This window comes from Gallus gallus, chromosome 13 (genome assembly GCF_016699485.2).
Source record: "Gallus gallus isolate bGalGal1 chromosome 13, bGalGal1.mat.broiler.GRCg7b, whole genome shotgun sequence".
Lineage (NCBI taxonomy): Eukaryota > Metazoa > Chordata > Aves > Galliformes > Phasianidae > Gallus > Gallus gallus.
This window is the reverse complement of record NC_052544.1, coordinates 14,635,064-14,657,218: the sequence shown is the minus strand read 5'-3', so window position 1 is coordinate 14,657,218 and position 22,155 is coordinate 14,635,064. Positions and strand designations below refer to the sequence as shown.

The window sequence follows — 22,155 nt, the reverse complement described above, 5'->3', positions numbered from 1 at the left end:
TGCAATGCTTGATGGCAATAGCTCAGTCTCAGGGGACAGCTAAGGCAGGACATGCTGTCTTGCTTGGGAGCAGCTTCTTGAAAGAGGAAAATAGGAGAGCCTTTCACTGTCCTGTTTGATTGGACTACTTCTAGAATGAGGACAAAGGGCTCTCTTTGAGACAAGAGTGACAGGTTCAATGAAGAGTTCTGCACCCTCAGGGCCTTCTGCATCCTCTGCAAACAGAGGAGAGCTGGATGAACATCCAAGAGAAGATATGCAAATGTCTTTTCTTGAGCAGATGGCCACTATTAAGGGAAAACCTCTCTCAGTAGAGCTCACCTATTCGCAAAGCAATCACGTCTGCTTTGAACATCACTTAAAATCACTGCAAAGGCTGTGAAACTCGAATTAAGGAATCAGTACACTTGCTCTTTTTTTTTTTCCCAGTAGCCAGCTATGAATTGTAATGGTACAAAATGCACGTGCACATCAAAGAAGGATCCACTCATTTATATATAGGTCATGTAGTCATGTAATGTAGGATGTTAAAGAGTGTCCTTGTCTCAAAGAGGCATCTGGCTAACCAGGTGGGTCAGTTAAGGCAACAGAGGTGAGGCACAGCGCACGTACGGTGTGTTGAAGATGGCCAAGGTAGTAGAATCCAGAGGGAGGTAGGGTTGGCACCTGGGAAAACATAAATGAAGTAATGTTTGGGGAAAGTAGGGAAATCCTGGATCCAAAATAAATGATTTTTTGTTTTTGTTTAAGAACAGATGACAGGAAATTTAGAATAAAACAGAATAAACAAGAATAAAATAGAAGGAATTGACATAAACAATGAATATTATTATTATCTAGAAATATATGATAACGCCTATCTACTCCACTTCCCATGCAGCTGGTATTTTTGATGGCCACTACTCAAATACAGTCCTATACTAACTGCTGTACGTGAAAGCCGAAAGCCTAAAGGTGCCCACCTAACCCATCAAGTACAGAATGCAGTCACACTTGTCTACAGAAACTTAATATTAAAAACGTGGCCATCCCTAACATGGGGCTACTTAGTCACCTAGTAGATATTTCTGCCAGTAGGTTTAGGAAAGTAATTCGTTTTTGCCCCAGTATTTTCTCCTTCTCCCCAGTGCTGTTCCTTACAGCTACAATAAACAAAATAGCCTCTCAGCAAAACAATCCTGTTTATCACAGGGAAATGCCAAATAAAGCTGCAAAACAGCATCTTGATAATGAAAGCCAAACTTGAAACAGTTTAAATACATTTGGTCTCAAACCCACACGTTACCCATTGGGCAGTACAAGAGCTCCATCTTGAAGTGAAGTGAGCCATCACATTCGCTCATCTCTTAACTGGCAGCTATTTTATCACTCCAAACACCAAATAAATACATTCCTGAGCTTCTAAAATTACCAACCAGTCCTTCTAATTTCCCTGACAAATCCTTTCCTGACTTTTATAGAGGAAGGAGCTGCTGACAGCATGACAGACTGCCAGTGCTGGTAGTGGGGACGAACGCATGAACTTAACACAGCATTTTAGCAGCACTCCATTCAAAGCCTCATGTCAAGAGGGTTTGACAAAGACATCCTTTTACTCACACTAGTTTATCCCCACATCATGGCAGCTGTTTGTTGAGCTGTTTGTCCTATTTCTCAAGCTACTGCAACGTTTAGGTTCTGCACATCTTTTGGTATCCCTCAAGAGCATCATACCACAGCTACACAAAGTGCAGGTCTACTTCACCTGATAAGTCTCACTAAAGGAAACATGCAGAGAAGCCACTACTTCAAACATCTTCCCAGCTGCAGAAGAAAGCTTGCTGTCCAGACTATCAACATGTTTCCCTTTTTTCATATTTAGATAATGAAGATCATTACCCCTTGTGTTATTTGACAGTTCCTTCCTACAGCAACTGACACTTTCTAAGATCATTTGAAGACAAGTCCAGTAGGAGAAAAATCAAGTGAAAATAACAAGTACTTATGTCTGTCTTTCTTTGAAAACTCAACTTATTTTCACAGCTGTCTTTGGCTTTCTCAACCCTAGAAATAAGGGCTTAATTTATCACAAACATTAGGTGATCTCATTTAGAAATTATAGCAGCAGAAGCCAACACGTCTTTCTGCTACCTGTGGGTCTGAACATACAGGAAAATGTCAGAAATGCCAAAGTGCTGCTTTGAGAAGGACAACAATATCTCTTCCCTTCAGTTTTGTTGTGTCAAGCCAGCTAACTCCAGATGCCAGAATGAACTAATTCCACTTCTGAGTCTTAGAGACACCTCGGTGTCTTGCTATAAAAGCAAGGACAACTTTTATGACCAGGAACATATTATTACCAGTTCGTTATACAGCCCAGGAGCCCATTGTGTTGGAGGCTGCACCAACACAGAACAAAGCAGCCCTAGAACTGCTAGTGCACATTTTACCCCATCAAACCATTATTTTCCTCAACTCTTTCACATCAGTTCCTCTAGAGGCAATAGTTGCCACCTGATTCTTTTTCACTGTATAATTAAAAAGTAAAAACTGAATGGGACACATTTTACTTATTGTGTTGTGCCACTATATGTTTACATAAGAAACAACACTTCTGCTGGCACGAATGCTGCAGTGAGACAGAGCTGTGCTAGTTCTGTGCTGGGGGGTTCCTTCTGCCACCATTGCAGCCATTGGTGTTTTCGGATCATACCACATTGCAGGTTTAGCAGTGTAGGACAAGTTACTGACAGAGAAAGCACGTGCAAATGACAACAGAAAGGCTGGAGGGATGGAATGGTGTCATGACAATGAAATGCCACCAGTGCAAGACTGGGAGATTAAAGCTTGAATGATAGTTCTGCTATGAAGCTTAATACCCATGAGCAGAATTAATTAGCGTGGCCAATATTAACACCATGTCTATTTCCATGGATGATACACTGCATTTGTCTCTGAGTGCTGTGACCACATTAAGCCACAGCTCAGCACATCACAGGATGGCACCAACTGGACCCAAGCAATACAGCCCAGCAGAGCAGTACACTGACACACCTCTGCCCCACTCTGTGGTTACCTGGTATCTTGTGGGCTTGTTGTAAGCATTCTTCACCGAAAAGTTTTCTGTATGTAGACTGCTAGACTGAAAACGAACTTTCTGAAACGATAAAACATCATGGTGTATTAAGTCAATGACAGCTTCTCACATGTGGATAACTGTAAACTAAAAGGAGATTTATCAATCTGGTAGGAAATGATTAAATGTGTGGGTATAATAAAAATCAGCCCATTCTGTTCTAAAGAGATAACATTCTGAAAGAGAGAAAAGAATTGAAAAACAAAAATTGCTGGGAAAAAGAAAGGATATTAAGTTGTCAAGGCAAAAATTGTACTCTCAGACCAGTTTTGGTTAGGGAGGTGCTAAGAGAAGCGAAACGTATTTATGTTAGATTGGTGATTACCAATGGAGGTTTGTAGAGAACAAGTCAATGCAGCTATCAAAAATTCTGAAACTGAATTGATTTTCAGCAGTTCTTTGAAAACAGTAGCACAATTTGCTGCTTTTTTATCTGAACCCTTTTTAAAAATAGAATACTATTTATTTTTTTATCAGGTGACAACAAAGCTATTGATTTTCCCATCTAGAAGCTTCCAAAAGTCTTTTCAGAAAGCCAATATTCATTACACATTTCTTTGACGCCCTTATCCATCTATGAACTTTTTGGCCCAAGTGCTAAAGAAGTAAAGTAGTACTTACTCAAAGGGATTAATTCATATTGTACACTCAAAGGAGTATACACACACAGACCCTTGCAACTGTAAGTGTATGGAGGGAGAAGTCCTTAATTAAGGGCTTTCCCCAGCTGTCTCACAGATCTTGAGAAATAGTGATATTATTATTATTATTAATCAGCATGCTGATAATGGCTAGACAGATGCTTGCTTTTGATGGGGAACACATGCCCCCAGTGCTACCAAAGCACACTTCTACTTCAGGTGGCCAAAGAAGAGATGGAAGATGCAGCATCTGCCTATCACTGCTACCCATCACTAGGCAGAAGTAAGCAGAGGGGCTGCTAATTACAGCTCTAGGCATTTAGGAGGTGTTGTTAGTAACTGCTTGACAACTTGTCCCCAAACCTGGAATGTCAGTAAATACGGTGGTTAACATAATGGCACTAAAGTTAATTGGGAAATCACTTAAAGGCAAGAGCATGTTTTGAAGAGGCATGAAAGCCTGGTGGGCAGATTAAGAGCCAGATAAGATGGGATATTATTTGTGCCTCTGCCCTTGCTCTTTGTCTATTAGGCTCTGGGAAACCCCATTATAGAAATACCTCCTTTTATAAGAGTTGTTCTGCCACGGGTGTACTGACAGTGCTTGCTAAAACAAGGCTGCAAGTCTGAGAAGACCCTCTAGGTGCTGATATAAGACAAGTAACAATGCTGAGCTGCACTGTCCCTGGTCAACCTGCAAACTACACAACCCCCTCCAGAAGGTCCCTGCAGCCATGGATCCATTATTCTACACAGAAGGTGAAAAAAAAGATGCAACATACCCGTTGTTTGGAGTTCAGCATCCCCATCTCAAGATCATTTTCACAGTTTTTGGCCTTAGATTTGCAGAGTTTTATGAGGCACATTTTTATTCTCAGTATGAGATAATAAAATGATTTAGGGCTTGGCACTAGGTTAAAGGGAGCAGGTAAAGTCCTTCCTTCATCAAAGTAGGACAGCCAGAGCTTGGCACGTGCAAACTTCCACTCCACATCTGCATCCTCCTTGGAAAGGGAAGAGAAAATAACACCCAAATGCATAATTAGCACAAAGAAAGGAATTTAGCCATCATAAGAACAAACATACAGGCAGGATTTAACTAGAATCAGCTAAAACGGGACACCTGAGAGCAACATTATCTTCATAGGTTTCTCTGTCGTCTCAAAAGAAGGAAAAAAAGAACAAAGAAATGGATAAACAGAGCACAAGTCCTCCAAATACCAGACTGAATGTCACCTTATTTCTGCTTGACAGAGAATTTCTACAAACTGCTTATTAAGAAGAAGTTGGGAACCATTTTTGCCTTCTATGCCAGGCAAATGCCATAAGCCAGAAAGGTCAGGGTAAGATGGGATACAAATGAGTTCACGTTTCTCTCCAGCAAAGGCTGCAGAAACGCAGCACAGTGTCACAAAGGCATTTTGGAGGATGGAGGTGGGAGCAAGGAAGGTTGGAGCAGAGCTGTGCTGCAACAAGGGAGATAATGAAGAGCAAATCATTTCAGAGTGGTATTTTTCACCCTGTTTCTTTGTCTCGTTTGAACATGAGAGCACAGCTGCAGTCAGTAGCCAGGTTTGTTGAAGGTGTTTTGCACAGTAGTGTGGTTTCTTTGAGTTGAACATCACTTATTTCATTAGACAGCAAAGAGTTTGTCTTTCAGTAACAACCCAGTGCTTGTGCTTTGCTGGTAAGTATCTGCACTAAAACATACAGTCGTAGAAAGAAGTTACACGTACAACAGCGACTCTCTCTGATTAACTGCAGTGCTAATTGCCAGGTAACTGTTACCACTGCACTGGCCAGGAATCACCCATAGAGGAGGCTAGATCACTGATTTCTTCTATCATCAGATTACTTCCTCGTCAAGCCTGACTGCATTCATCACCATAATATCCCCAGATCAATGCACCTTATTTCTCCTACCATTCACCACCTGCCACTTAAGCAGCTGTAGAAAAAAAACCCATGACTCAGTGCCTGTGAATCTCCTTTATGGAGTGTTAGGATTGGATGGTATCACTTCCAAGCACAAGGACAAGGTTAAGGTTAGCACACCCTTTATGGATCTGCTTGGCATTTACAGAGGATGATGGTCAGACCCATATATCAGGACAATTTATCAGGCAAAGGAACAGAGGAGATACAGCTGCTCTACAGCTGTTTTCCTTGCAGTCTATGTAGAGGCCAGCAGCACAGATAAAAACACGGTCTGACAGTTCCTTATACTCACATACCTCCATGTTTTGCTGAAATGAGTAACCTCCGATTACTCCCTATCTCCAAAAACCACGTCAAAACTGGCATACCACAACTGAGCTTAATTCTGTTGCAGCTACAGTGATACTTCTGCCAACAGAGCAGCATTCACTGCTGCTGCTCAGCCTTCTCATTGTTTGGGGTTGAACCGCACAAAAGTCTAAGACTGTATTATGGTAGAAATTATTTGCCAACATTTTTAATGCTTTTCTGCTAAATAGCTAAGGAGCTAATGATGGAAGTGTTTCTGGATGGCAGGAGGATTTCTTTTTTCTTTCCATAAATACAAAGTAGTCAGGAAGCATCAATACTTGAGGAATAAACAGAAGAAAACCAGAAGTAGCTGAAAAGAGACGTTCAATGGAAAGCACAAGAATACTGTTTTGTAACTCTGGCTAACAGAAAAGCATTTCCCCATTGACTGCAATGGAATTTAATTCCTAAGTAATTACCATCCTCTGTCATTATTGACACTGCTGTTGTCAGATAAACAGAAAGGATTTTCTATTTAGTCAGTAGGATGACTTTGTCTTTCCTTAATCTCTCTGTTGCCGAGGATTTAAAGGAATTAGTGTAAGATTTACTAGATTTCTCCCAGTTCCCAAGTAGAAGGACCTGGATGAAATAGCTCACGTTTGTTTTTCTTGCTGATAGTTATAGATGCTCTTTAACAAAGTTCTGAAAAGTTCCAGGCAGCCAAGAAGGATGTTAAGGGCTTTTCCAGGAAACTGTTCGTCATGGAATAGAGAGCAGAAAACTAACATAGGCCACCTATTGAGACATTCATTGGTATTTTTCTTTTGTGAACTTGCAAGAGCATCTCTACTTACTACAGTAATCTAGAAAATGCATTAAGAATCTGAGACCCCTTCAGAAGTAGATGTTTCAGTAGAAGGTTGAGGAACCTGCTTCATCTTAAGGTTTGGGGGTTGGAAGTCGGGGACCTTTAAGGTCCTTTCCAACCCAAGCCATTCTATGATTCAAAGTGATCAGAAAACTTTGGGAAAATACCTTCTGCACACAAGAAAGCTTCCAGGGCAGAGAGCACATGTAAGGTCCCTCTGGCATTTAGACTCAGTTGCAGCACACATGAGATAGAACCCTATTTGCACTACAGTACATGGAGGAATCAGACATTACAGTCAGAAAATAATTTCAGCTGTGGCCTTTTGCAATGTCAGGTTCTGAGGGAAGATTAGAGCAAATAATTAATACAAACCCAGGGACAGAAAGCTGACATTTAGCAAATCGGAAGAAAGAGGTGAATCAGCATTAACGTTGTCCAAATACTAATCCTTTCTTTTTCTTCTCTTTACGTTAGCAGGGAGTTGTTTTTGTCCAAAGCATTTAGCAAACCCAGCCTGCTTCTACCAATGCTACCAAACAAAGTTGGGTAAGCCCTGCAAACACCTTTCTGCAGATACTTATTCATGTTCTGTGATAGCTGTATTCATATCCTTTGTATGCTGGTGTTGTTTGTTTGTTTGTTTTTGCTCATGCCACTGTGATCTGTGAGCCCGGGGACTCCTCAAAATAAAAAATAATAAAAAATCTATACCAAAATTTCATGCCTGGTATTTGGAAAATAAAGAATTTTTATATGTGTATCTATTGAGCTTCAGCCCTAGATGGGCCTGGGAGTTTAGACAGTAAAAAATAAGGAAGGAAATGGGTGACATATTGTTTGATTTATCATAATGAAACAACATAGCTAAGGTAGTACACGTGGATAAATTACTGCAACCAACATAGGGAGTAAAAAATATTACAACCTGCTTACATTAAATATGTGCAAAGGAAATCAAGATTGCTCACAGATGGTCATTAAAAACAAGGAAGTTGAAGTTTTTATAGAAATGATTCATTGTTAATTATTAATTCAGCCCTAATTTGGGACTGATACGACCTTGACTCTTACACAGTGTAAGAACTGTTTCAATAGTGCTCCAATTTTGCATATGGAATAAACAACAACTTCCTTCTTCTTTTAACATTTTCATTATCAATAGTAATTATGCATATGTGTTCAAAACCCAGTTTCTTATCTTACCTCAATTTCCTGATAGGAGTTGTTTATCATGGCTATTAGCATATTAAGCAGCACCACCACCATGGTCACGTTGTATACTCCATAGAGTACGTATCCAATATTCTCAATGAATTTGTGATCGTACTTCAGCACCACAGATATCACTTCAGATAAGCCAAATATTGACCAGAATAAGGTTTTAAAACTTTCTTCTACCCTAAAAACAAAGAAAATGATCACTTTATAGAGTTGGTAGCAAATTAAGCTAGAACAAATGCTAATAATAAAAGTGGCAGCCCACCAATATAAATATGATTCCTCGGCACAGTAATTACAAGCAGTTATCCATCACCCTGGGAGATGCCAGATTAAATTTCCTGACCTGATAAAGAAATACTACTTCTGTGAATATTATAAAGTGGCAGCAACCCCTCACTAGCTCCATCTGTTCTTCTCAGGTGTGTTATTTGTCACTTGTCTTTTCTGCCCTTATTAAGGACTCCTCCATGGGCCACTTGCAGTTTGGAACCTTTTGTGAGGGACTCAGAAGTTCTACTCCATCACCTATTCCTCATCTGGAGAAGACAAGCAGAGATTACCTGGGAGAAGGAAGAGGGAACCTATCTTGACTGCCTTATATGTGATTTCCAGGGCAGAAGAAAAGCATTACTTTCTGCACAAAAGGAATCTGTGAAAAGTTCTGACTTGTGGCACAAGTGTAACCAATGCACCATGCAAGCAAAGTCATCCCATGGTTTGATTCTCTTCCTATCCTGCTGTGGGACCGCAGACAATTCAGGCACTCAAAGATTTGTAAAAAATAAAAAATAAAAACTTAAATTCCTAAACAATTTGAAATTAAGGAGTAATAGAAGATGATACAGGAGACATTTTAATTTGATTATTACAGTTACTTGGAAGTAGAATGGAATCTGAGGAAAATAAAATGCTGAAAGGCAGGAAAAAGGAGAATAAGGTAATGACAAAGCAACAGAAAGGATGCAGGTGGACTAGCAGATCAAAAGGAGAGCTTAATTCAGAGGAGTCAAAGCTGTACCAGGCAGAAGGAAAGCAGCCCCAGACAGAAATGAAGGAAAGGGGAGGATGAGGAGGGATGTTGGTATGTCTTGTAAGAACTTTGCTTCGTTTTCAAGTTGAAAGCAAATAATGCCTTTACTCGCACCCCAGGAGGTACGGGCCCTCTAAGAAAACAAAGCCATTAACTATTTTTAGGATCTTTTAATTATTATTATTAGGGTGGCAAACTAATCCTGCAAAATTTGTTTGTAAAAACAGATTATAGACACAAACTAAAACATGTCCTTGAGAAACAATAAAGTTTGCAGCCACTCCAGTACCTATTACACCATGTGTGCAAGCAAAAATTAATTCAAACTCTCTGCAGGGCGAGTGCAGAGCACTGTGCAATTCCTTTCAGCCACAGCAGACTGGCTCTTATCTCCCATCACAACTCCTGGCATCCCCTCCTCCATTTGCCTGTTGTAGTAGTAAACATTCAGGCATCGTTCTCACCCAGCATAACCACACCGACTTGTGGGAGATGATCCTGAGTGGCATTCCAAATAGGTGCCACATGACATCAGTTGAAATGTGGCTTTCTATTCAGTCTCCATTTTACTCAGATAAATTGTCATTCATGCCTCCTTGCTGTTTTGCATGAGGCTGGGATATTACACAGACATCTGTGAGATGAGCTATGACTGCTGCAAAATAGCACCACCTCTTTTCTACTTGGTATTTCCTCTCCTCAAACACTCTGCTCTTGTCTCCTGCAATCACACGTAGCAAAGGACAGCAGACGTTAATGTGTCAGATATCCTTCACCTTTATGGTCCCAATCTACTTGGCTCTTATTCTATTAGACATTGTACTTCCAGTTAAAGAACTTGTACAACACCAAAAACCACTGGCTTTGAAACCTGTCATCAAAGTCACTTATCAAACTAATAAAAACCGTAACCACTAGCCTTGATCCCAGCTGCACCCTGCTATTAACCTCCCTTTTTTAATTTGGAAAGGTTCCTTTAGTTTTCCACCCTGCCGGAGGTTTTTAATACAACATGTCAACTCCGCTCCTTTTCTGCAGCTCAGGCATTAACCTTTGTTCTGGAGAGGCGTCAGGTTCTCCTTGAAAAGTTAATTACTGGCCAGCCCTGGCCCTGGCCACCCCGAGAAGCTGAGGGTTCCAGCACAGCTGCCGTGCTCCTCTGCAAATGTCCAAGGTCCTTAATCCTAGCATCAAGTGGGGAAAGAGGGGGTATGGGAGCAGGAGGGTGGCAGGAGAAGTGGCATCCCAACACAGCGCTCAGCAGTGCCTACAGACAGACACAGAGCTCTCACTTGTGGAGGAAATGCTTCTGAAGGGACCTGGTACTAGGTCATCCCCACCTTCTGAAGAGGCTGCACCAGAGAAACAGAGAATGGTTTACGTTGATGGAGACCTTAAAGGCAGAGGTCACAGGGAACGTATTCTTTTCTTTTTGAGAACGCCTCTAAAATATGAGATGAGGACAGTTGGGGCCAACTTCTTGAAATTTCCAAGACATTGACGTGCCTTGTCAGTGCCAACTACGCTGCTTACCCCCCTCCTGCAAAGACCCAGGGTGCTTTATCCTTCCCAAAGGCAAACAAATGAGGGAAGAGGACAGGAGTCCTGCCCATCCTGACAGCTCCGGGGAGCAGGGGGAGCTGGCAAGGGCAGACTCAGTGGTGCTGCTTGCTGGGATGCGTATGCTGTGCTCTCCGTGCTGCAGAAGGGCCAGCTATTGCAGTGAGAACAAAAATAATTTTGTTTCAATAGACAGTCTTGGTGAAGTTAAACAAAGATTTTGCATTAAGGAAGAAAACAGACCACAGGCAATCATCTAGTTTCAGATTTTCCTCGCTTCTATAAGCAGCTGTATGCTGTTCATCAAAAAAGATCACGGCGAGGCCATGATTTCATGTCAGTCTTGCATCCTCCCCTTTAAGAAAGCTTAAGGCATCCTTTCAGACTGAGTTATTTCCTTAAATTGATTGGTAGAGCTTTAACATTGCCAGAAAAGCAACGCAATCAATATAATCTACAAAAATATCATATTTTGACAAAGCAGAATGAGAAGAAAAAAGCCTCTAAGCCTCTAAGTAACATTGGCACTGAGCAGTGAGTCACAGTTCCCCTTGGGGAGAAGCAGACAGAAACCCTCACGCTGTAGCCTTCAGCCTGATTTGCGATGCAGAAAGCAAGACGAACACAATCAGTCTTGCCTCCATTTCAGTTTTGTTTGCATAGCATGTTTGTAATTACAGGCTGTTTGGAGAGCTGTGTTCTGTACACAGCATACAATAAACACGTAAACAGTGCTGGGGTCTGCTGCAAGAGTCCTGAAAGCTGTCTATTTTTTAGCACCGAAGAACTTAAAAAGAAAAAAATTGGAAGTATACCACAGTTAGCTAAATAATCTCAGTGTTTAACAGCACGAGGAAAAGCACACTGCATTTTCATTTCCTTGGCATCGAGAACGTTAAAATTGGAGAACTGACAGAAACCACACGAGAACATGGTTCAGAGGCCACCAGGGTGCTGTGTGCCTGCTCTGCAGAAACCAAAATGAACAGGATTCCAAAAGTGCAAACTACACCAGCATTCCTGGATTATTATTATTAGATCTAAGCACGCAATTCCCTCTCAGTGATACCTGGACAAACATGCACTCTTTTTTCATCCTACACACTGTCCTGGGAAGCTGTGGTAGTCTCAAATTCAATGATATTTCCGTGAGCAGCTCCTTGTCTGTGAGGGTATCACTGGGGATATCCACTGTGATGTTCAGAGGGAGCTGTCAATTCAGTGCCCTTTTGAACTGGCCACAGTCTGATTAACATGCAAATCCAGCAGGCTTTTTCTTCTGTCACAATTAGGCAAGTGATATCCGTGTCAGGTCCCAGAGTAAAACAGCCATTGTTTTGAGTAGAAAATATAATTTCTGTAAAATTTCACGCATCCGCATTAGAATTTGTGACTTCTGCCACAAGGTGCATGCAGAGAGGTCAGTGAAGTCACAGAACGCTCACGACATCAGCAAAGTGAGCATTTCTCTTTGCCTTGGCGAATTTTGACAACATATCAAGACTTCCCCTCTTGTCACAAACAAGTGAATGGCAGCAGGAAAGCACCGTGCTCAGGATGGCTCACAGACAGCTCGAGAAGAGCAGAGCAGGAAATGTGAGAATTGGCCCCTCTGCCGATGTATCATTCCTAGCTTGTCGAAATTGTTTGGGACTGTAGGTTTCTGGTTTGTTGAATGAGGTGTCTGAGAAGGATTTTGAGGATGAATGTTAATTTACACTCTTTGTTTCGTGCGATGAAGGGCTCATTTTCACTCATCATCCTTTAACGCTTCTGTTTATATAATCAGAGGAAATCAGGTTTATTTTAAGTCTTTTCCAAACTATTAAAAGGAAAATTCATCTTCATGGAAAATTTGCTTCGTAACACCACGAAGTCCCTCCAGGATAAGTGATCACAAGGCTGACATTAAGGAGGACAAGCAGTGCCTTTTGACAGGACTCTCCCCAGCCCAGACAGCCCTCGGGCACTCAAGCAATCTTTCTTCCAGTGAGCAGTCACCATTTCAGGCAATGTTTGCTCATTATTTCCATCAAAAGATGGAGAGATCCACTTGTGCTGTGTGTGTTAATTGGATGGTTATCATTACTGCATCAGGGACTGGAATCTGTTAACGGGTGCTCTGATGATGTGCCTGGGGGACACCACAACTGCTGCAATCACGGATAGCATCAACTCAACTTCACGTTAACTCTTGTGTTTCAAGGACGCCTTCTCTTCCAACACGAACCAAGTCACATCCCACACACAATTTTCTTCTCTCTTAATACCGAGCACAGATAAATGTAATTGCATCTGCCCTCATAAATCCTCCCATTAATGTGTATCCTGAGGTTACAGAAAGGTTTCAGAAGGCACATTTGGCTCAATCAGAAAATTTAAACGTTGTGGTACAAAGTATGTGTTGCACAAGAGAGTAGTGTAGTAAGACTGGCGCCTGCCTTTGGAAGGACACAGCCACTCACATGGCAGAAATGATGCCAATAAGGTCATCTCTCCTAGGGGAGCTGCGAGCTGAGGCTTGCTTTATGACACATTAGAGAAATGACACATCTAACACCAGCTGCTGTCTGCTCCTCATCTCAGGCTTTACAAGTGTGGTGAGATTGCCTTTATGTCAAATCACAGCAAGGGGAAAGCATCACACCAAGCTTTCCTCTTCCCTCACAGGTGGGTGTGTGGGATGGAAAGCCCCCACTGTGGGAAGCCCAGAAAAATAGGGAGGGAGCAGCTAAGAGGAAGGGAGGTTTAAGCTAGGTGGGCTCACAGAAAGAATAGAGAACACAAAGGTACATTGAAGAGATGGACTTTTGTGTGCATATAGGATCACCCACTGTACAGACACCTCTCTGCTTTTAGCCAAGCACCTCACTAAAAGCAAAAGAGTGTCCAGCAGCATCCCAGCTACCTGGGCAGAGTTAGCAGCAGCAATAAGCCAGAATGAACAGAGCCCTGCAAGAGCAGCCCCTTTTCCTTAAGTACTCACGTTGTAAATGCAGGGTTGTATTTTGCACCAAGGTAATAAGAGTAAAGGTTGAACATTCCAATCATGAAGGCCAGGAACACCATGATGAAGATGACCATGAACTTGAAGATATCCTTCACAGTCCTTCCCAAAGAAATCTGCAGGGGCCCGAAGCTTTCGTTGGCTGGAAGAATGTAAGCAATGCGGGAGAAGCTGAGTACCACAGCTATTGCATACAGTCCTTCTGAAATGATCTGAGGATCCGAGGGAAGCCACTTGTTCCTGGCTAAAACAATACACGGACATTAGACATTAGTAATGAAAAGTGGTAGATGGATGTTACGATGATAAATGACTCCCTTTTTAGGGCCGAATCTTAATTCTGGCCAGGAGTTAAAGGAAAAAAAGGGTTTGAAACAACTGGTCACTGGAAGTCTTCAGCATTCTTTACAAGGATGGGCAAGAAATAGTTGCATTTTTGACTTGGAATAGATGAGAAATGAGCCAGTCACTGAGACTTACCAAAGTCACAGAACAGATAAAAGACACGACTTTAAAAACTTTGGGAGTTTTGATTTCCTCTTGGAGCATCAGCTGTGCTGTCCTTTTGTCAGCTGATGGCCCTGAGACTGAAAACCAAAATCACAACAGAGCAGCGTTTGGCTATAACTCTAGCTGGATACGTGGCACTATGTCAGTGCATGGAAGAGAAATGTTAGGGAGGCTGAGCTCTCTCTCCATAACTTTAGACAAGGAAGCTTGAATTTGTTCAGATAAAGCAGGTACAGCCACTAAACATATCATCGTTGTGTTATCTTTAAATTGAAACCAATTTTGGCAACATAGGCACTCTAATATTTCTACTTTAAAAAATGCCTTTTCAATATCAGTTATGCATCGTTTGTTTACTCTACTGAAAAACTGACCATTTATATTAATGTAGCTTGTAAGTGTCATTGCATCAGCTGAGCTCCTTGATGAAAGTATTGACTCAGAGCCAAAACAAGAGACATCTTTAAGGACACAGTAGTAAACTTCGGCATTATTTCCAGTAATCCATACCCATGGAAAAGCAGCAGATGGAAGAAATCACAGGATCTGCTTGTGACATTCTGTTCTGGACCCTCTGCACTTCTATATCATGAATTCACTTTAAATGGGTCACCAGCACACCAGAGAGAGCAAAACCACAGCATGAGTTTAGAGGCCTCTTGCTTGCTGGAGCAAGGACAGGGAAGCTTACCTTCAGAGAGGCAAGCAGGAGGCTGAGCGAGTCCACCCATGGCTGAGGGCTCAGGGCACGTGTCCCTGATGCCACATGGTGCAAGCCTACTTGAATGAAGACTGCCAGCCCAGATCTGCCTCTCTGGTCCAAGCTCATTCCTAGAACATTGCTTTGCAAGCCTAGTGAGCAAAGGGTGCTCCGCTGTGCCCACACCCTCACTTTGCTTATGAAGGGCTGCAAAGTCCCCACAAGTTTTATCCAAGGTTACATCTCGTGCTTACAGAGGCACACAACAAGTCCAGCCACTACACGGGAGTGTAAAGCTCTGTTTGTTTTGAATATCAAAGAAAAAAACATCAAAAATAATGTTAACCAAGGCTATGCTATTGCTTGCATTTCCAAATGTTAGCACTTATAAATCATACGGATCTCAGAAATAAAGGTGTTCTCTTGGAGAAAGAGCAGCGTATGGATGTGATTTCTATTTGTATGTCTATTACATGGGCATCGGATGTGACAGATGCAGAGCACACCACCAGTTAAAAATGGAGCAGCAGATCTCACATTGGTTCACACGTCCCTCCTCTTGCATTTAGAAAATGAAGTGGGTTCATCATCTATAATTTAAATTATATCCTCCCAGGTCCTGATAATTTGTTGCTCAAGCTATTTTTCAGGATGTGACAGAGCTAAACCTCAGAGCAAAATCAGAGACTTGATGAGGGCCAGATCTCAGTTCTTTTTGGCTGCTTATGAAAATGGCTGGAATGGGTAAGTCTCAAAAGAATTATTTTAATTTCAAAATAACTTTCATAAACATAAAAAAAGGTACTATCAGCACTACCACACTACAGCTTGAAAGAGCAAGAAGTATTAGATAGCAAAAAGCATCTTACCATAAGTAAAGTAAGCAACTTCAGGGGGAAGGGTGACGTTATTGAGGTCGTCATCTTGAACGTACTGATCTACGTACTGTTGTGCTTCAGTCGCTTTGAGGAAAGCCATGAACCTGGCAGTGAACGATGCCACAAAGATGGACAGCATCCCAAAGTCCAGAAGGTTCCAGAGATGGACCACATACTCTCGTGGGCCCTCTTCCCAGATCTCCTTACACTCTGACCATATCATGCCTGCAGAGAGGCCAGAGCACATTTAACCAGCAGACAAAGGCACTTTTTGCATTCAGACAGACCCATTCCTTGGCTACCAGGGGCTTCTAAGGTTGAAGCAAGTAACTCTTCAGTTAAACTGACATTCTCAAGAGAATGCTTAATGCCATCTTTTCTTTAAAATGATTACACGTTTAAGCTAGTATACTCCTTTGAGCATACAATGCTAACATCTCAAAATTTCACTAGATTAATCAATGGTAAAACAGATTTCTGCTGACGTCAGTGAAAGCACAGTTCACAAATACTGAGGATGTTATGAAATGCTACAGCTGATCTACTTGTGGAAAAAAATGCACATCTCTCTTCCTTTCAAAATCTTGCTAAGCTGGGCCGTTGAAGACAGCACTACTTACTCTGCTGGGGTTTTTCTCCTCCCTTAATGCAGAGCTTGGGATCATTTTGAGAATGGAAATAGCTTTGTAAAAGGAAATCTGACCTAGCAGTAAACTTAGCCTGATCAGAGAAATGGAAAACCAGAAGTTCTGTCCTTGCAGAGCTTTTCATTAAGTTTTATATACCAAATAATAATGAATTTCCAGACAGTAAAGCCTGCTTTACCACTCTGCAAATCCTGACTTTATCCTGAATTTAGGATCTTTCTAAGAGCAGACTTACAGATAAGTCTGAACACCAAAGCCAGAGAATTCAAAGATTTTGACATCCGTGCTGTACTGGGGAGTGCTGGGGAAAGGGAATGATTTCACTGGGTGAACTGGAGCTGAGAGCTCAGGTCAGATTCACCAGCTTGCTCAATATTCAATCGTAGCAGGACTCCAAGGCCAAAACGTTTCAGAACAGATAAAATGTTGGAATATTTTACCCACTGGTAATTATAAATATTTCCTCCAATCCTGTTTCCATAGCAGCAGCAAAATTCACATTTAATCAAGCACGAGCAGGGCCGACCAATTTCCATGCAGCCTCCTGCAACCATGTCCTTTATATGAACTCTTCTCCATCCTCTTTGCTGGAAGCTCTTGTGGTGTGGCATGTAAATGCATTTGCTCAGCTACTTTAGAGACTCCTGCAGCACACACAGTCCCAAGAGCCGCAGTCAGGAGGTGGTTATAGGGAAGGAAAAAAGTCAGTGCGAGGCTGACAGGATGAAGAACAGATGCCATCAGTCCTCAAGCACTTGTAAGGGTTTGGAAGACAAAGGACAGCTAAGCTATCTCTATTTCAGGCACCACCAGCCTGCGACCTCTGTAGCCCTGGGACCTCCAGGCAGGCAGACCCCAGGAGCTGTACCACGACACAGGTTATGGCTCATATAGATCTATCTTGGAAGAAAGCCTGTGGTCTGCTGAGCAAAGTCAGGGGGAGGCAAATGTGTCCACAGGTTCTTGGCTGAGTGAAAACAGGAACTTCATCGCAAGCCATCATTTACCATGGTGAGATTTAATAATAAATAGCCTGTGGCAGAAAGTGAAAGAACTGGGGAACTGTTCTGGAGTAAGGATGAAATATTAAAGGAACACATTTCTGTCTCAAAAAAAAAAAATAATTCTCAAACTGATAGACATGAGACGTTAGGCTACACATTACGTGCGCACATCGTGTAGAAAGTACTAAAGTACTTCAGGAAATATTATGTGCACGTCATTGCCAAACACAGCACTTCTTCACTGATGCCCATAAATGTCTTTCCTGGTTTAAATATTAACTCTCCTACCCAAATTTATTTCTAATCTCGGTCACTTAATATACCTAAGTCACAGATTAATGCAGTAAGACATGTCTAAAACTGAGTAGACTGACTAAAATTAGAATCACTCTGTGAAAGTATCACTCTGCTGGCCTATAATTTACATCGTTCTTTTTGCCAGCTACGTAGCAGTCATTTTTTATCCATACGTACGGAAAAATATCTATTCAGGACAAGTAGAAAAGTTACAGTAATTATGTGGTCAGCACTGCTGGCTAATTATATATACATTGTGGGAGAGTATTCAAATCTTCTAAAAGGAGAGAGAATGTAGATAAAATTGAGGGGATGGGACTTAAGATGGGATGTAGAATAGAGATAAGTCAGGCAGGGAGGCTAAAGTAGATTTCCCTGAGTGTAATGGCATTTCAGTACGGTACTTCTGAGGCCCTTGATGGCTCCGGGACAGGTCATTTCTCTGAATTTGATGCAGAGAGGTGGTATGAGCAGCTTCTGCTCCCCAGTTCCTGGAGGTGCCTGTTGTCCCACAGTGGGGATAATTGGAAATGTCACCTTGATGGGCACTCCTGCTTTCAGGAGGGGAAGGAGAGACAAGCTACAGGCACAGCCTGGTTAGGAGAAAAATGGAAACAACGCAAGGCGTGCTGCTCACCACCTGTGCACAAAGAGGAACAGTTTGTCAGATTTTTATATCCACCGGCCTAATACATAAATCATGAACAGCTAATGTTGGAGAACCTACTTTGAGCCTTCTCAGATCTGCCAAAGGCTGCAGGATTAGCAGAAAGGTTGAGCTCAGATTGTGCCCACCCGAAGCTCCACCACTTGCTCTGCTGCTTTTGCAACGGGGAAATTGTTTCTAAATAGAACATCCCTACTTTTAATGAGCATCTGGGGCACATATCTCACATAGAAAATCCCAGCCTTCCTCATGCAAGCGATGGGAAGACCTGGATGGAGGCTGAAAGGAAGGTAAGGGGCACAAACACCTGAGGTGTATGAGTCCAACATGCAGTGCCCAGCACTCTAAGGCCAAAGGGCAAATTCTCACATGAGAACATCGTATTTCTCTGCACCCGTGAGTTTGCCAACAGCAGCTCTTGAATGCTCATTTGTAACAAAGAAGAGTGAGAGCAAAACAGCATTTTCCCATCTAAAAATGCTATTGCTTATCTGGCTCTTCACAGGGACATTAAATGGGCTACCAGCACTACCTGACTGATCCAGCAATCCTTTACAGCCATTTCAGAACTGCAGGCTAATGGACAACAGAGCCTCTAGTATGGATTTCTGAGCAGAATAAAGTGCTTGCCTGGCTGAAAGTTGTTGTCTCCACTTAGTTTACTCCACTACTCACCTCCATTACAAACAGCTGGGAGCTAGACATGGCAATGGGATCTTTTTGTCTAACAGTAGCCTGTCATTCTTGCACCACTATTTTTCTCTTAAAATATATATACGTATCAATTTTCACACCTCCAGCAAGATTATTTGCAGGGGGTGTTATCACAGGTTTTACTCACTCTTGGCCACAATATGCCATGTTAAAGTGTCACGTTATTCTCAAATAATGCTATTCTGAACATCTGTTGCAATGTTTTTGTTGACAACCAGGTAACTTAGACAGCCAATTTTCTCCCCCTCAAGAGAATCAAGATCAGGGACCTGTAAACTAATTACTCAAAAATAGTCAGCTATAGTCGAAACAAGTAAGGTGTCATCAGCATTCATCAATACTGCCATAATATGAAGAAGAAAAGAGAACATATGGAAACAGAACAATGGTGTTTTAAAACTGAGAATAAGATTTCACTATTTGATTGTGCAGTGAATTGAAATGTAAGTAATCATCAATGCCTTTGAGACTGGAGAAAGCAAGACTGCCAAGCAAGATTAAATACAGCCATGTATATTTAGTACATAAGAGATTTACTACACTTCAGTGTATACCTACTACCTACTTACATTTCTGTCTTAAGAAAGTATGTCTTGCTGTCTTTGCCTGTGATATTTGGCTACAGCATTACATTTAATTATATTTACACCTTTAGATGTATAATTACGATACATCTACAATATTTTTGCACCCAACAGCTGGGCTCTTCATGATCCCTAGTACCTTGACAGTTGATAAAGTTGATAGTTCATACATGGCCCATTAAATTCCCAAGCCCCAGGCCAGCTGCCCACAGCCTACATGCACTGAAATTTCACATTAGTATGGCTGAAACATTATTTGAAGCTCTGTTGTAGGCAGACAGACAAAATGGCTGGAGAAGACTGTCAGTGCTGATGTAGGCAGTCATTAGAAAATCTCATTATATTCAGAAATCTGTACTATGAATCACTTTCCTTCTCCCAGGAAAGTGAAAACCTTTGCTTTTAAATGAAATGTTTTCTTCTTCATCTCTCAGGAGCTCTCCAGGCAAGCAGATACCTTCTGCCTATGAGAAAAGAATACCTAGGCTAAAATCTAATCATCTTGTCCAACTGCTTTAATATCATTTTATAAATATCTCTTACTCTATCCAGTCTGGCATCTATTCAGGTTTTTTTTCTTGTCTAATATCCTGTATGGGACTTCACTTATTGTGGGGAGAGGGAACAAAGAAATGGCAGCCAGGAAGTCATCAGATAGAGCAGCCCTATTCTATTTTCCAGAGGGATTTAATGTCATCGGTACTTATAGAAGTGTGACGTTGTTTGTCCTAGTGCAGGAAAATAATAAAAATCATGGTGAAAAGTAAAAATAGGTACAGAAGAGGTAGATAAAGATTCTGCAGAGTCGATAAGCTCAATTTCCCAATAAATCTTCCCGAGCTTGTTGAGATTAGTGGTTCAAAGAAGCTGACCTGCCAGGAATAAATTGTGCCAGCAAAAGAAATACATCTGAATCTGCCAAAAAAATATCCCCATGAAGTTTAACTTCTGCACGTGACAGTTTTGCACTTGAAGGATTCATTCAAATGAATCTCTGCTTCATAAATTTTAGGCAACTTCATTTCTTTTTAAAAAGTTATCTCACCTGTAGCAGTTTTATACTATGAACTTAATGAAATCCAGCCCTTATTTACCCAACAACTTTCATCACTAGATCTCAGAGTTCTTTTCAAAGAAGCAAACAGCAATATATACCCATTTTACAGATGAGGTAACTGAGGTGCTGTGAGTTACAACAGGATGCCAGAGCAGGGTAATAAAAGAAGCTGGCTGTTCATGTCCCAGAGGACATATTTTTTCCTTCTCAGAGAAGCTGTTAGTTACTGTGGCTGCATAGAATACTACATTCTTTAAGATTCAATGATTAAAGAAACCACAGCAAACGCTCTGGAAATAAACACCGGGGTAATCTGGAAATTACCCCGGAAAACAGAAAGAAAAAAAAACCAGGGAAGTTGGAATGCGCTGAGAATCACTCAATATTTTCAAAAGCAGGGACCAAAATAAAGGGATTTTCTGATTATGTTTTAATCAATCAGAATACCTTAACCAGCCTGAAATTTAACCTCAACTTTTTAAAAATTATTTTTCCCCCCTCTCTTTGGGATATCGCTGTCTATCATGCTATGTTAGTTAATTTCCCTCAAGGACTTTAAGACATTTTGTTTTTGCTTACCCAATACCCACTTCATGATCAGCAATTCTGTCCAGGAGAACTGAGTTGTTTTGACTCTGAATATTTGTTTGGGATGATCTGTGATGGTTTCGTTGGGAAGATTTTTTACTCCTTCAAACCGATCTGAAGCGTTCACTACTAACAGTCCAAGGAAGATTGTGAAAGAAACTGCGTGTGCCACAAACTTCATGAAGGGACTTCGGAGGGTCCGTCCCAGCTGAAATGAAACACACACAAGATAAGATTTTTGCTTTCTTCTGTGCACATCAGTACCATTTCTCCCATTCGCTCATATATGTGATCTGACCCTCCTGACTACGTAGTAAGCAGAAAATGAAATTAAACTTAATGATGTGCCTAATTCTCCTCTTCTTTACAACATCCTAAGCAGTAATATATTAGAATCTTTTATTAATGCTGAATTTTTGGTTCATTAACAACGTGTACGAAATATCATTCCATTTAAAGATTTCTTTGTAATAGTCTTCATATACCTTGATATGAATGTCTTCTCTCAAAATTACCACAAAATCTGCAGATCCACTCCCTAGAACATACGGATTTATTTCAATGCAATAAGCCAAGAATAAGCGCAGCAATGATCTGAGCCAAGACCTCTCCACTACAACTACTATTTGTTCTATTCTTTTTTAAAAACTTTTTTCCTAATCAGTTTAAATAACTTTTTTATTATTATTATTTTCTGTGGCCTAAGTAACTATTATTCCAGGAAAATCTCAATATACAGCAGTGCAAGTGCCACAGTGTATATACACTTTCCAGAACAACCTCAAAGCACATGGGATTTTGTTTTTGCAGTGTATTACACACTGATTAATTT

The 22,155-nt window shown here is 41.3% G+C and overlaps 1 protein-coding gene and 1 long non-coding RNA gene across 44 annotated transcripts in view; one reads left to right on the top strand and one right to left on the bottom strand.

Moving 5' to 3' along the window:
• The window catches only part of LOC101749758, a 49,866-nt gene extending 40,461 nt beyond the window's left edge, over positions 1-9,405 (top strand). For 41 of the 42 annotated variants that reach the window (XR_005839677.2, XR_005839666.2, XR_005839650.2 and 38 more), the window contains 2 exons: positions 7,334-7,405; positions 8,539-9,405. This is a non-coding gene — a long non-coding RNA (uncharacterized LOC101749758). The remainder of the gene's footprint in view (positions 1-7,333; positions 7,406-8,538) is intronic. The other variant, XR_005839658.2, reaches the window with a different exon arrangement.
• The window catches only part of TRPC7 (transient receptor potential cation channel subfamily C member 7), a 64,992-nt gene that overhangs the window by 1,845 nt on the left and 40,992 nt on the right, over positions 1-22,155 (bottom strand). Inside the window, exons 5-11 of one of the 2 annotated variants that reach the window (XM_040647228.2) lie at positions 21,315-21,531; positions 15,757-15,990; positions 13,657-13,921; positions 8,063-8,258; positions 4,539-4,760; positions 3,056-3,136; positions 613-666 (exon numbers count right to left, since the gene is read on the bottom strand). In XM_040647228.2, coding sequence (XP_040503162.1) covers positions 613-666; positions 3,056-3,136; positions 4,539-4,760; positions 8,063-8,258; positions 13,657-13,921; positions 15,757-15,990; positions 21,315-21,531 — 1,269 coding nt within the window. The remainder of the gene's footprint in view (positions 1-612; positions 667-3,055; positions 3,137-4,538; positions 4,761-8,062; positions 8,259-13,656; positions 13,922-15,756; positions 15,991-21,314; positions 21,532-22,155) is intronic. The other variant, XM_040647229.2, reaches the window with a different exon arrangement.